The sequence below is a fragment of the Neofelis nebulosa genome, chromosome 10, assembly GCF_028018385.1.
Source record: "Neofelis nebulosa isolate mNeoNeb1 chromosome 10, mNeoNeb1.pri, whole genome shotgun sequence".
NCBI lineage: Eukaryota > Metazoa > Chordata > Mammalia > Carnivora > Felidae > Neofelis > Neofelis nebulosa.
Window position 1 is genome coordinate 9,679,342 of NC_080791.1, and position 13,475 is coordinate 9,692,816.

Below are 13,475 nucleotides of genomic sequence, written 5' to 3' on the forward strand. Positions count from 1 at the left end.
ACTGAAGGACATAGCAGCCATCATTGTTGGTACTAACCTGCAGATCAGAGGTAGAGAGTACACAAAACTAGACAGGTGTTTCCATTCCAGCCAGAGCCACCCCGGATCTGGAGGTAGCATAAAGAGAAGAATGCCCAAGTTACTGTTTTCACAATGGTTTCCAAAAGTCTGACGATAATGTGGGGTCTTTTATTATTCTCTGTTGTCAGGAGTCTCTCTTCAGTGTTTGCACAGCAGTTGACATATAGGCACTCAAATGTTGAATGAAGGAATGAATTTGATTACTGTGATGAAACACTGACCCATTCCATTTGAATAAAAGGCAGGAAGCAAATCCTGCACAGCCATGCCATTTTCGTATCTCATCGTTCTCACTCACCCCTCGTTGCACTTAGATGCATTTAGGCAGAAAGCTGCAGACTGTGAATGAAGCAAATTAGTCAGGTTCCTGTGAAGAAGTAAAAAGACTTTTATTTTTAAGTGCCTTTCTATTGCCACTTCTTAAACCTGACAATTATTACCTTACTCAAAAATAGCTACATATCACAGTGCCAGGGAGGGACATAAAGGTGGTGGTTAACAGCAAGGGCTCTATAGTCAGACTTCGTTTCTATTACAGTTTTTCAACGTAAACGCAAGGTAGTTGACTTTCTACCCTCACTTTCTCCTAAAATACAGATGTCTCATAAGATTATTAAGAGGAAACCATCTTCAGGGTGCCTGGGTGGCTCAGTCGGTTGAGCGTCCGACTTTGGCTCAGGTCACGATCTCACGGTTCATGGGTTCAAGCCTCACATTGGACTCTGTGCTGATAGCTCAGAGCCTAGAGCCTCCTTCGGATTCAGTGTCTCCCTCTCTCTCTGCCCCTCACCTCCTCATGCTCTGTTTCTGTCTCTCAAAAATAAATAAAAATGTTAAAAAAGAAAAAAGAAGAAGAAACCATTTTCTGCAGTGCCTTGATGGCCCAGTCAGTTAAGCGTCTGACTCTTGGGTTAAGTAATTTGCCCAACGTCACACAACTCAGTGGACAACCCAGGATTTGATTTGAATCTTCCTGATTCCATAGTCTTTCTGAACCCATACCTCAGATGATTGTAGAAACCATGTTTAAGTGTTTTGACAAGGTTATAGAAGACATCTGCATATGTGCTACGATAATAGCTTTAGTGAACCTGATTGTCTTTAGGCATTGCTTTTAATGTTGCCCCAGGCTCAAGTTTCTATTTTCCTCATTTCTCTACAGGAAGTTGAAGTAAACGTCTGTTTAGTGCAACTCTCCTTATAAGTTAACAGACACTTTCTTTGTCCTGAATGTGTAAAGCTGTGGTTGAGCCTGGGCTACCATAGGCACAGTGATGCTTTCCCAGCTCTGGCTCTCGCCTTGCCTATGAAATGTACCAGTGAAAGAGCCTAGGCAATAAGGAGGCCAAGCCACCAGGCCCCATCACTCCTCTGAGAGGACACAATCCACCAGGGCCCAGGGAACATCAGATTGAAGTTCTATAGTGACTCTTCGAGATGTTAAAACTTTACAATGCTATTCAAAGGGTATCCTCAACTTACATGAGCCTAAAATTCCTCCTGTGATTAAAGTTTAAAGTACAACAGTTATTGGACCTATTTCAGGATCTCCAGACACACATCCTGGAGCTTCTTGGGCTTTAATACGTGAGTGAAGTTAACATTTTCCTCTTTAAATGTTACTGGAATTTCTAGTCCTTGACTCATTTGAGAGTATAGCTTTTCTGGAAACTTAGAAACCTACATCAATAAGGACATACGGGTTATGATGTGGTATGAGTAGTTAAGTCATAGAGGTGGAGTTGAGAAGGTAAGACCTCTGACGGTCCTTTGGGAAAGCAGAGTGTAGGACTGAACTGTGGTCCCATGATGAAGGGAGAGGTTCGCCCTGCCTGGTTTGTACTCTTGGATGCCAGTGTTCCACCAGGTCTGGACGGTGCCTGAGGCTCTTCCCCACGTGCACCCTCACTTGTCTTTGGAACCCTCAGAGTCCTCTCCACTTTCCTGTCCTTCCTGTATATTTTCTCAGAACCTTTGTTTCTGAAAGGCAGTAGTTCGTAATGATGGCTTCACGAAAAGAGAAGGGAGCTGACCTTTGACATCTCCCATGCTCTAGGCACTTTACGTGTTTCATCTCATTTAATCCTCACAGCATCCTGTCTGGGTAGGTAGATTATCACTACATTTATAGATGAAGAAATTTAAGTTCAGGGAAGTTGAGTCGTCTACCAAAGGGGCTTGAAGCTAGAAAAGCAGGAAAACCGGAAGTCTGCTCTCATTCTCCTTAACTGGAGAGATTGTGCTCTGCTGTGAAGCTGTGGTGTTGGGGGTTGTGACTGTTGTTGACTGTCACTACTGTTTGTCTACTACTGTTTGTCACTACTGTTGACTGTCACTACGAGTTTGTATGTCAGTGAGCCAAGGGAACGCTTCGCCTGCAGTTACTCACATATGCCGTAGTCTCCCAAGTGTGAACAGTGTGAGTTGATGTTAAGTCACCGGATCCTCACAAAAACCTGCCAACTACAGATGTTTATTATTTCAACTTTGCAGATGGGGAAACCAAGGCTCACAGAGATTGATACAGAGTCACAGAGCCAGTGAGTCTGGAACTGGAGATTTGATCCAGTACTCATGGGGACACCTTTTAAAGCTCACTATCCCTGCAGCACCCTACACCAGCCAGGAGTAGAGCCAGTTTCTGTCACTAAGGCAGTGTTCTCCGGTCAGGAGTCTTACAACATAAGACAGTATTCCTGTAACTTACAAAATAACAGGAATTTGTTTCCTGAAGGCTTAGCAAAAGGGCACAAGCTTGCATTTATACCGAAACTCACTGAAATTGGTCTTTTCGTGCATATTGAAGGCATCTGAGTAGTGTTGCCAAAGTGCCTGCTGTGTAACAAAGCTATAGATTCAGTATGACTAATGTTATTTAAGGGAAGGCCATTCACTGTTTTGAGGTATAATGCCGCTCATTCTGTAAATGAGTAAGTGATAGGTGTCTTGTGGCTGGCTGGGCCAGAGAGCCATCACATGATAATGAGCTATTCAGATGCACATCTGCTTAAATCAGAATGTATGGGCCAACTCTTAAAGAATTGTGACCTGAGAAACACGGGACTCAGTTGCCTTAAGAGGTTCTAGATCTTGCTACCTTGGGTAACAGAGCCGTTGTGTTTAGGTAAAGATCTTAAATTTTTACTCATTTGTTTCTTTCCTTAAAGACTATAAAAGATAAAGAGCTCATGGGGCGCCTGGCTGGCTCGAGGTTGAGCATGTGACTCTTGATCTCGGGGTCATGAGTTCAAGCCCCATGCTGAGCATAGAACTTACTGAAAAAAAACTTTAACTTAAAAAAAAAAAAAAAAAAGAAGAAGATAAAGAGTTCTTAATCATGGAGTAATTGAAATTCTAAGATTTTCTAATTCAAGTTGGTTGTCCACACCAATGGATTTTCTTTCGGCCTTAAAAATACATGACCTAAAGTCTTTTTCCAGCCTCTCACTCATTGTCTTGGAGAAAAAAACTTGATAGATTTATACATTCATTCATTCCACAAATATTTATTGAATACTTGATATTTGCTAGTCACTGTGCTCCGTGCTGAGGACACATCACAAGATCAATGCTGTTCCTCACAGAGCGAATAGTAGTGCTATCGTTGATACAGCATATTGTAAAATTTGTTACAAGAAACTCAGTATAGTTTGAGAACACAGATGAAAGTAACATTTATTTCCATCCCAATAGATTTCGGTTTTGGAAATTTCTTTAAAAGTGGTGAACTGCTGGCAACATGGTGTGGCAGCCCTCCTTATGCGGCCCCCGAAGTCTTTGAAGGGCAGCAGTATGAAGGACCACAGCTGGATATCTGGGTACTTGTTTGCTTTGCCGTGTTCAGTGCATCTATGACAATGACCCTTGGTACTTAGGCCCATCGCCGAAGCTCTTGGTACCTAACACATAGGCCGTAGTTCATACTTTCCCCGCCCACTGGACTGTAATTTGAGCATTTTGAATTTGATTCTAGGAAAGAATTTCTAGGGGCAGATGTTATTACTTTAATATCAGCAATAATTTTAAGTAGTAATCAAAAGAAATTAAATTCAGATCTTTGAGTATTTGTTTTAGGATATTTTATTGCAGTAGTCCGAGTTTTCGATTTTTTTTTTTTTTTCTTTTCAAATTCTGAGACAATAGTAAATCCAAACAGGAATTTTTCAGCCCAAATGATCTTAAGGGCCCTGGGGATGTTTAGGAAAACAAAGAGTGTTTAAAGTTCTCAGAGGAAAAGTGACTGCACTGTCTTCTTTCCTAGAGCATGGGAGTGGTTCTTTACGTCCTTGTCTGTGGAGCTCTGCCTTTTGATGGACCAACTCTTCCAATTTTGAGGCAGAGAGTTTTAGAAGGAAGATTCCGGATTCCCTATTTCATGTCTGAAGGTAACAAACTTGTTCCTCTTAGAAATGTGCTCTGCAAACTTTGTGCTCTGAGTGAAATGCCTGGGAAAGGCTTCCCTTGTTCTAAGAGTTTGGTGCCATACGAAGTGACTGAGTCACTTCAGAAGCCATAGAAATAAGCTGCCCCCTCCATGTAGGTGAGCGACGCTCCAGCCTTCCTACTTGTGACTGAAAACGGAAAGTTTTCCAGGTTAAGAACAGCACGTCTTCGCATGTGCTCTGGGTCTATAAATGTCCCAGGTTTATTTTAGACTCAGAGAAGCACTTTGTAGACAGAGTCACAACTATTTCACTCTGAGTATGAAGTACATTTTCCCGTATCTTTCGGTGAAAAGTTGAAAAATTGAGTTTTTTAATTGAATTAAAAACTGGCAAAGCTCTTGAATTGAGAGGAGTTGCCCTGACCCCTCCCCGTCTTGGGCTGGCAGGTTACATGCAGCCGACTGGGTTGTTGCCGCAGTTCCATTTACTCCATAGCTTTGGGTGACCATCCTGAACTCTGTCACTCCTAGTGATGGTAGAAGCTAACCTCCAGTACTTAAGAGCACAGACCTTGGAGCCAGACTGCCTGGTTTTAATCCCGAGTCCACCACTCACTGGCGGTCTGACATCGACAAGTGATGTCACCTGTCTGTGCTTCCTCAGTCTTTAAAATGGAAATAACAGTGGTTCCTTGTAAGAGCCTTGTGAAGATTAATTGAATTAATCTCTGTAAAGCACCTTGCGGGGTGTCTGGCACCCAGTGAAGGGTATAAGGCCGGTCACGTGGGCTGGTAGAGAGCATGGTGTCGGCTCTGAGAATTAGCTGCTGCCTGAGTCACAGCAGTGCAGTTTCTGAAATGTAATCACAGGTAAATAACGCTTCCCGTGCGTTTCTCTCAGCTACACGGATGGGGAGAGGAGATCAACAGTCTGCCAGAGAGAGCCTCAGAAGGGGCTCAGGATCCATTTATGTGCTCGTTCTAGGAAGAAGGCTTGTTTTTGTCCTCAGCAGAATCTAAGTCCATGTCTAGATCTTTTCAGTTGAGAAATACGATGGAATGGTTCATTTAGCACAGAATCGGACAGCCCTACACCCTCCTGTTTTTCTTAAGTATTCATTCACGTGATGGTTACTTTTGTGTCAACACTCACCACGTGAACCTGACAAATACAACTGGCTTTCATGTATTCATTTGAACTTCTGCTTTCCAGTGGGCACTGTGGAGGATACAGAGATTAATGCTGTTGTACAAAGTCACATGACTGAAGCCAATACCCTGAAGTACAAGATGATTTACGTGACTTTTGTAACATTGTGTTTCCATAGATTGTGAGCACCTTATTCGAAGGATGTTGGTCCTAGACCCGTCCAAACGGCTAACCATAGCTCAAATCAAGGAGCATAAATGGATGCTTGTAGAAGTTCCTGTTCAGAGACCTGTTCTCTATCCACAAGGGCAAGAAAATGAGCCATCCATTGGGGAATTTAATGAGCAGGTTCTGCGATTGATGCACAGCCTTGGAATAGATCAGCAGAAAACCATTGAGGTAAAGTGATGAGAGATTTGACTGAAGATATCTTAGGATTCTTCTGTGCTCAGTAACGTGAAAGCTTGTGTCCACACCCACCATCCTGGTGTTAGAGCATGACCATTCCCATCACCTCGGCGTGTCCAGCTTTCCCTGAGGATTGAAATCAGGCTATTTCATGTTTGCTTCTTTATTCAATATATAAATTCTTCCCTTTGCCCCATCTGCCAAAAAATCAAGAGGTAGTTTATGTAGGTTTGAAAAAAGACAAAGATGGGAACTTAACAAAGTAGAAAATTTCTTGTAAGAGGAAGGGTAGAGTTTTATCCAAGTCATAAGCTACTTTATATGGAGAATAAATATACATACAGATAGGGAACAAGGCTGAGGGCTGAACAGGAAACCACAAGAGTAGGCATCAGGTTCAGGATTTAGGTTGTGAACTGGAGAAACTGAGAAGTCAAAAACAGCTGGATTCCAGAATTGGAAGTTCTTTGGGTCATAGAACCGAGAGAGTCATGAATCTTGGAAGTTCCTCATCCCTTTGATTTCTGCCCTTTAGTAGGTAGCGTATCCATAAGGAAATACGTTTTTATTACCTGCACAACAGGAAAAAACAGTGCTTTTATGGAGGAAGCACAGCGAGAAAGAACACAAAATGCTTCTTAGGAATATCAAGTGCTCCAAACCGTGCTGCCATTAAGCAAAACCAGACTGGCTTTCCTGCCTGGCTCATCATGTGCTCAGCGATGTGTTTGTGTCCTTGTCCATGAGGTAGATTTCGAATGGCAGCTGTCAGTGCAGTCCCACAGGCCTGTGATTTTTGTCAGGGGTGCTCTGCGTCCCAGGTGCCCTGCACAGCACCCGCGCTGGCTGTCGGGAGGGGTGAGAAGCAGGGGAGCTGTTGTTCCTCCATCCGTTAGTGTCCTGGGGAAGCTGGCCGGCAAGGGGTGTGAAAAATTGGGAAGCAACTTTATTTTCAAGCTTTCAAGAGGGTGGGACTGCAAAAACAAGGGGAAAAAATTACCTAACAACGGAGACACAGTGTCTCTCAATCTCCCATCCAAATGTTACTCTCCAGCCCAAAATAATCACCAGGAATTTCCCCAAAGACTTTAATCATTCACTTCAGAGTTTGCAATAGTTTGGACTTGTGTTGAAGTTAAGGAATTAGAGTCTCTGAGCTCAGGTTGCTAACTGACTTTACACCATAGCTACAGCTAGGAGACGGAACCGCACAACCCCATTGCAGACTTCCTACATGAGAAAGCGGTGGTATTTTCTTCTGAATGCAGAGAAATAAATGGAGCCTGTGAATGTAGAAGGGCGAGTCACTTAAAAGTATCACCCTTTATGTAATCAATATGAGAAACTCTCTTTCATTTTAATTTTTTTTTAATTTTTATTTATTTTTGAGAGAGAAAGAGATAGAGCATGAGCAGGGGAGGGGCAGAGAGAGAGGGAGACACAGAATCCGAAGCGGGCTCCAGGCTCCGAGCTGTCAGCACAGAGCCCAACATGGGGCTGGAACCCACAAACTGTGAGATCGTGACCTGAGCCAAAGTTGGACGCTTAACCAACTGAGCCACCCAGGCACCCCTCATTTTAAATTCTGGAACAGCTTTTATTTTGAGACACACTGTTCATTGTGTTTAAGAACACATGGTTTCTTCCCTCCTTTTTCAGAAAGATGTACATCATTGGATTGGTTTTCATGCTTCTTTGACTTCAGCACTTGCTTTCTCTTTCAGTCTTTACAGAACAAGAGCTATAACCACTTTGCTGCCATTTATTACTTGTTGGTGGAGCGTCTGAAATCACACAGGAGCAGCTTTCCTGTGGAGCAGAGACTGGATGCCCGCCAGCGTCGGCCCAGTACCGTGGCTGAACAAACAGTTGCCAAGGTAACACCATATTAGCCAGTGGTCTCATCTCTCAGGTGCCTATTCATATATTTGACACATTTTTCATCTTGTAGTACAACAAAGGGTTAGGATTTATCCTCTACCCTGTTTTTCTGTAAAGTTTCTGCCTGTCATTATTAGATTCTCAAATGTTTTAACATCTTCCTATTTCTAAGGATTAATTTTATTTCAGTTGTTTTAAGAGACTTCTCATTTTTTTAATCACTGACTTATTGTGAGAATTAATGTAATGGGCCTATATAGTTGATTCCATGTAACAGATCTTTATTACAGATTCACTGCGTGCAGGCTCCTATTATTAGGTACGATAGGGGATAGGATGTACGAAACCCAGGCATGGCCTCAGAGACATTACAGTATAAAAGCAAAGTAAGACAACATCATAAATAACTGTCATTCGAAACAGAAAGAGATAAATGCAGGACAAGAACTAAGGGCAGAGGAGAAAGTGACACTTCTGAATGGAAAGGCTTCGTGGGAGAGACAGCATTTTGACGGATCTGGAATCCTCGGGGATGTGGAGGTGGGGGCAGGGGCGGTAGTGATAGTGGGAGGCCTGGTATGGAGGCCGCAGAAGCAGCTCGAGCACAAGTACTCAAGTGTGCAAGGGCAGGGTAGGCTCTGAGTAGCCCACCGGAACCAAAGCATACCAGGGAAATGAAAAAGTTGGAGCCGTGCTGTGAAGGGCTTCCAATGCCAAGGTAAAGAGTTTACTTACAGTTCAGGAAATTAGGAGGAACGGTGGGAGACTTCAGCAGGAAAGTGATAAAATCCTATCCCGGCTTTAATCTATTAATCAGTGACATCATTGGGAAGGAAAGATTGGACAGGGAAGAGAAGAACTTTAGAGAGAGCAGTTGGGAGACGAGTAGTAAATACCGCAGGCCTGACCTAAGACCTGCTGGTGGGGGCACTGGACGCCCTCGGCTGTGGTTTGCAGAGGCACCGTAACACGGTGGTGAAAGCAGTCGTTATGGAGCAAGCCCAGACTGGGCCACCTCCTGCTACCTGACCTTCAGAAGGTTTCTCAAGGTCTTTCTGTGCCTTAATTTCCAAATCTATAAAACGGAGTAATCACAGAATGTTCTGATGTTTAAATTAGTTGATAATTGTGCAACACTTAGAGCGTGTTCCGTAAATGTTTATTTTATAAAGTAATAAATGTTAGGAAGGAACAGCCATGACTTGGAAATGATCCCTTTCTTAAGCCCGAGGCTGGGAGAGTCAGGGGTGGCACGGACTCCGGACTCCATTGCTTGAGAGGAAGAAGATCTGGATCCCAGGGTAGAGGCCGAGGCTAAAGGGAGCTGGGAAATCAGCCACATAGAGGCTGAGGAGAGGAATGGTTCATTCAGATGATCTACCAGGATTCCCGTTGGCTTCTGTGAGTGCCTGCTTTGTTCAGAGGACAAGTAGGAGCAGAAGTTCTGGCCATATATTTCTTGTTTGGCAGTGTAACAAAGTTTACAGAATTTAGTACAATTTTGCATTGGCTTCTACAGAACATGTGAGGCGGGAGGACCTAACAAAACTAAGATCATCTTGATCTTAGTAGGCAAATGGTATATACACTGTTATACATACTTTAGTGAATATTGATACTGATGTCACGTATGGACAGAGTTCCAAATATTGGGTCAGATTCTCTCTGAGCGCTTGGAATCCTTCAAAGTTCCAGAGTTGAATGGTATTGCTTTCAAGACAGGAGGGGGATACAATGAAAATTCTAAGCTGGGGGAGTAACAGTGAGGTGTAGTGGTAACCGCTCCCCTCTGGGAAATGCTGACAGGGAGCAGGGTAGGAAGCAGGAAAGCCCCCCCAAAGCTGTGGCAGGCTTTCCCTCCCAGGTCTCTTCATTCTTGCTCACAGTACACAGGCCAGGGGATGGGGTTATGTAAATGATTGACCCTGAGCACGTGCGTATTACTGCACATGATGGCCTTTCTTACCAAAGCTTAAAGAAGATTCCCTGGGAGAGCTCAAGTTATGTCTGATTTGGCTGAGAGTTCAGATCTATAACGTAGCTTCTTATGTTTTTTTTTATTACCAAGCACCACATGAGTTACTTTCATTTTAAGCACTGACCCAAATTGTCATAGAAAGCTACTTACTGAGACTTAAAAATGTATCTAATTGAAGTAGAAGTCTTCAGTGTTCATTCAGTAGGCTTGTCCAGAGTGCCTTCTGGATGCTAAGCAGCAGGCACTGGGCTCAAGAAGATGCTCCCTTCCCTAGGAGATTTCACATTCTCATGGTTTGTTGAACTTGTTAAAAAAAAAAAAATAGATTTCCCTAGGCTCAAAGTTTTAGTGGAGGCTTCTCCCTTTAATTCTTTGTTGTATTGTTTTAAAGAAGTGGCAAATCAGGGCACCTGGGTGGCTCAGGTGATTAAGCATCCAACTTGAGCTCAGGTCATGATCTCAAAGCTCATGAGTTCGAGCCCCACTTTGGGCTCTGTGCTGACTGGAGCCTGCTTCGGATTCTGTGTCTCCCTCTCTCTCTGTTCCTCCCCCACTCTTGTCTCTCTCTCTCTCTCAAAATTTAACATTAAAAAAAATTTTCTTTTTAAAATAAAGAAGTGAGAAATCAGTTATAGTTGGTGAAACGATAAGAAATTAAGGAAACCACATGATCCCATGCAGAGATTGCACGAGCCGTGGAATCACACAGACCTTGGGTTCCATATCCTGCAGTGCCCTGAAATATAAACTGGAAATAGAAGCACCTACTTCATAAGTTTGCTACAAAGATACAATCAGTTAACTTCTACCTGCAGCTCAGTTCAGCAAATAGAGTCCTTCTTCTGTACCAGGAAACAGTCCCTGCCCGTAAAGAATTAATGGTATAGTGATAAAGTACCCATTATTACTACTTGGAAAACAGTGAGATTCCTATCTTATAATGATTTAGAGTACTTATATTTGCCATATACTCTGCAAGAGATGTTAACATCTAGTTGACGACAGGCAACAATTTGGAGACGATACGTGTCCTGCCTTTCTCTCACGAGTCCTAACTACTAGTCCTTTGCTCCAGGTTTCTATCAACTGTAAGTAGACGAGAATGAAACACTCATCCTAGTACTCCTCTGCTTACTGATTAGAGGCTGCCCTCCACAACTGTAAGGAAAGGCATCCTGTAGTTGGCCAGGGCCACCGTAACAAAGTCCCATAGGCTGAGGGGCTTAAACAGCAAAAATTTATTTTCTCACAGTGCTGGAGGCCACAAGTCCAAGGTCAAGGTGCCATCAGGGTTGATTTCTGATGAGAACTCTCAGCCGCTTTCTCTGTGTGCCCTCCCTCACACAGCTTATGTTCTGCATATGCAGAGAGAGAGAGAGAGAGATCCCTGGTGTCTCCTCCTCATCTTAGAGGGACAGGAGTCCTTTCGGATTCAGAGCCCACCCTTAGGACCTCATGTAACTTTAATTACCTCCTGAAAGGCTCTCTGTCCAAATGCAGTTGTGTTGGGGGTTAGGGCTTTAACATATGGATTTGGGAGGGGGAGGGGGGGAACTGGAGGTGTGGGAGGTGGACAGGACACACAGTCTGTCCATAACTGGCACATTCCTATTGGAGCAGTAAAGATTTTCCCATAGGAGAAAACATGATTTTCATTTTAATGGTCCTAAAAGAGCACAAAATCACGAGAATCAAGACCATAAACATAAGGTCTAAAAAGTCATTACAGTTAGTTGGACATGATCATTGTCTGTTGCCACTCTTGGAGAAACTGGTAACGTCTGCTTCCCTGGGACATTAGTCATCCATCTATTTATTATAATGACACATTCTTTAGTCTACAGTGCCGAGCATGCCATTTGAATAGTTACACCCTACCTTGTTCCAGAAAGATCGATTTAATCCCCTCAATGATTGCAAGAATCCTAAAAAAGTAGACCGTTAAAACCTTCCATCCTATTTCCTGTGATTGGTAGTCACACAAAAATGTGTTTTTTGTCTGTCCACACGAAGTCCACAGTAGGCTGCTGGAATCCAGGTTGGACATGAAAGTTGTCCAGGAAAATGTGTTACACTTGGTCTGGCGCAGCATGATCCTGCCATTTAAAAAGTCACAGCTCCTAAGAGGCGGTGACTGAGAAGGAACAGCACATCCTAGTTATCGTGTTAGTACTCATTTCCAGCACCATATCATTTAGGTAGTGCTTTGCCCTAATAGCTTAGACTACTTTCATACACGAGGAGCAACCTAAGAATTTTGGGAAATAGAAATTAACATTCAGCTTTAGCCTTCTATCGAAAAAATGATGAGTAGAGTAAGAAGAGTGCATGAAATATTCTTATTAGGAAGTATACATTTTATATTGTGACATGGGGCCGAAAAAAAAATTAATTTAAAATGACTAATCTTTGAAAGGGAAAAAAACTTGTTTAGCCTCAAGAGTGGCCTGGGATATAAGCATGAGGACTGATGATATTAGAAAAGCTGTTCTCTTTATCATGCTCAGAACAGTTTACACTGTTTTTTGTTTGTTTTTGGGGGTTTTTTTCCTCTTTTTACCAACACTTTGCTATTGCTATTTTTTTTTAATGTTTATTTTTTGAGATAGAGAGAGACAAGGTGCAAGTGAGAGAGAGGCAGAGACAGAGGGAGACACAGAATCCAAAACAAGCTCCAGGCTCTGAGCTGTCAGCACAGAGCCCGACGTGGGGATTGAACCCACAAGCTGTGAGATCATGACCTGAGCTGAAGTTGGACACTTAACTGACTGAGCCACCCAGGCGTCCCTGCTATTGTTGCTATTGTATTCTTTGTCTCATGCAGCATATCTAATGATGTTAATGTTGGAACGAACCAAATATAAAGCATATTCTAAATATGTTCAAAGTATATTAAGTATAAGGTATATTTTGTCAAAAACCATCAACCTAAAATTTTAACGGAGAAACATTAAATAATATTTGAGAACAAAACGGTATTTATTTGCAGACTAATTGTTGTATTAAATTCTTGTAACCATTTTCCAACTTTAGAAGGAAGGAGGGGTGCCTGGGTGGCTCATTCAGTTAAGCGTCTGACTTTGGCTCAGGTCATGATCTCACAGTCCATGGGTTTGAGCCCCATGGCAGGCTCTGAGCTATCATTTATCAACTATCAGCTCAGAGCCTGGAGCCTGCTACAGATACTGTGTCTCCCTCCTCTCTGCCCCTCCCCTGCTTGTGCTTTCTCTCTCTCTCTCTCTCTCTCTCTCTCTCTCTCTCTCTCTCTCTCTCAAGAATAAATAAGCATTTAAAAAGAAAAAAAAAAAAACTTTCAAAGGAAGGAGAAAGGCAGAATTGACATTACTGACTGAAAGACCTTACATGTTACCTTTTACACTCCTGATGTCACTGTGAAATAGCAATTGTGCCCTCTTATACAGGTGAAGGAAATAGGATTCAGAGAGGGTAGGTAACCTGATAATGTTCACACAGTTAGTGAGGAATGGAGCAAGGAATCAAACCCAGGCCTCTGGAAGAGAGAAGCTAAAATTACACCATGTTGTTCCTTTTTATTTGTTTGAAGTTAAAACTCATCACCCTAAGTCCCTTCA

At 42.8% G+C, this 13,475-nt stretch overlaps 1 protein-coding gene across 4 annotated transcripts in view; it reads left to right on the top strand.

Annotated features, from left to right (window-relative positions):
* The window catches only part of SIK2 (salt inducible kinase 2), a 121,467-nt gene that overhangs the window by 92,480 nt on the left and 15,512 nt on the right, over positions 1 to 13,475 (top strand). For all 4 annotated transcript variants that reach the window (XM_058690216.1, XM_058690217.1, XM_058690219.1 and 1 more), the window contains 4 exons: positions 3,775 to 3,899; positions 4,343 to 4,466; positions 5,794 to 6,014; positions 7,748 to 7,900. In XM_058690216.1, coding sequence (XP_058546199.1) covers positions 3,775 to 3,899; positions 4,343 to 4,466; positions 5,794 to 6,014; positions 7,748 to 7,900 — 623 coding nt within the window. The remainder of the gene's footprint in view (positions 1 to 3,774; positions 3,900 to 4,342; positions 4,467 to 5,793; positions 6,015 to 7,747; positions 7,901 to 13,475) is intronic.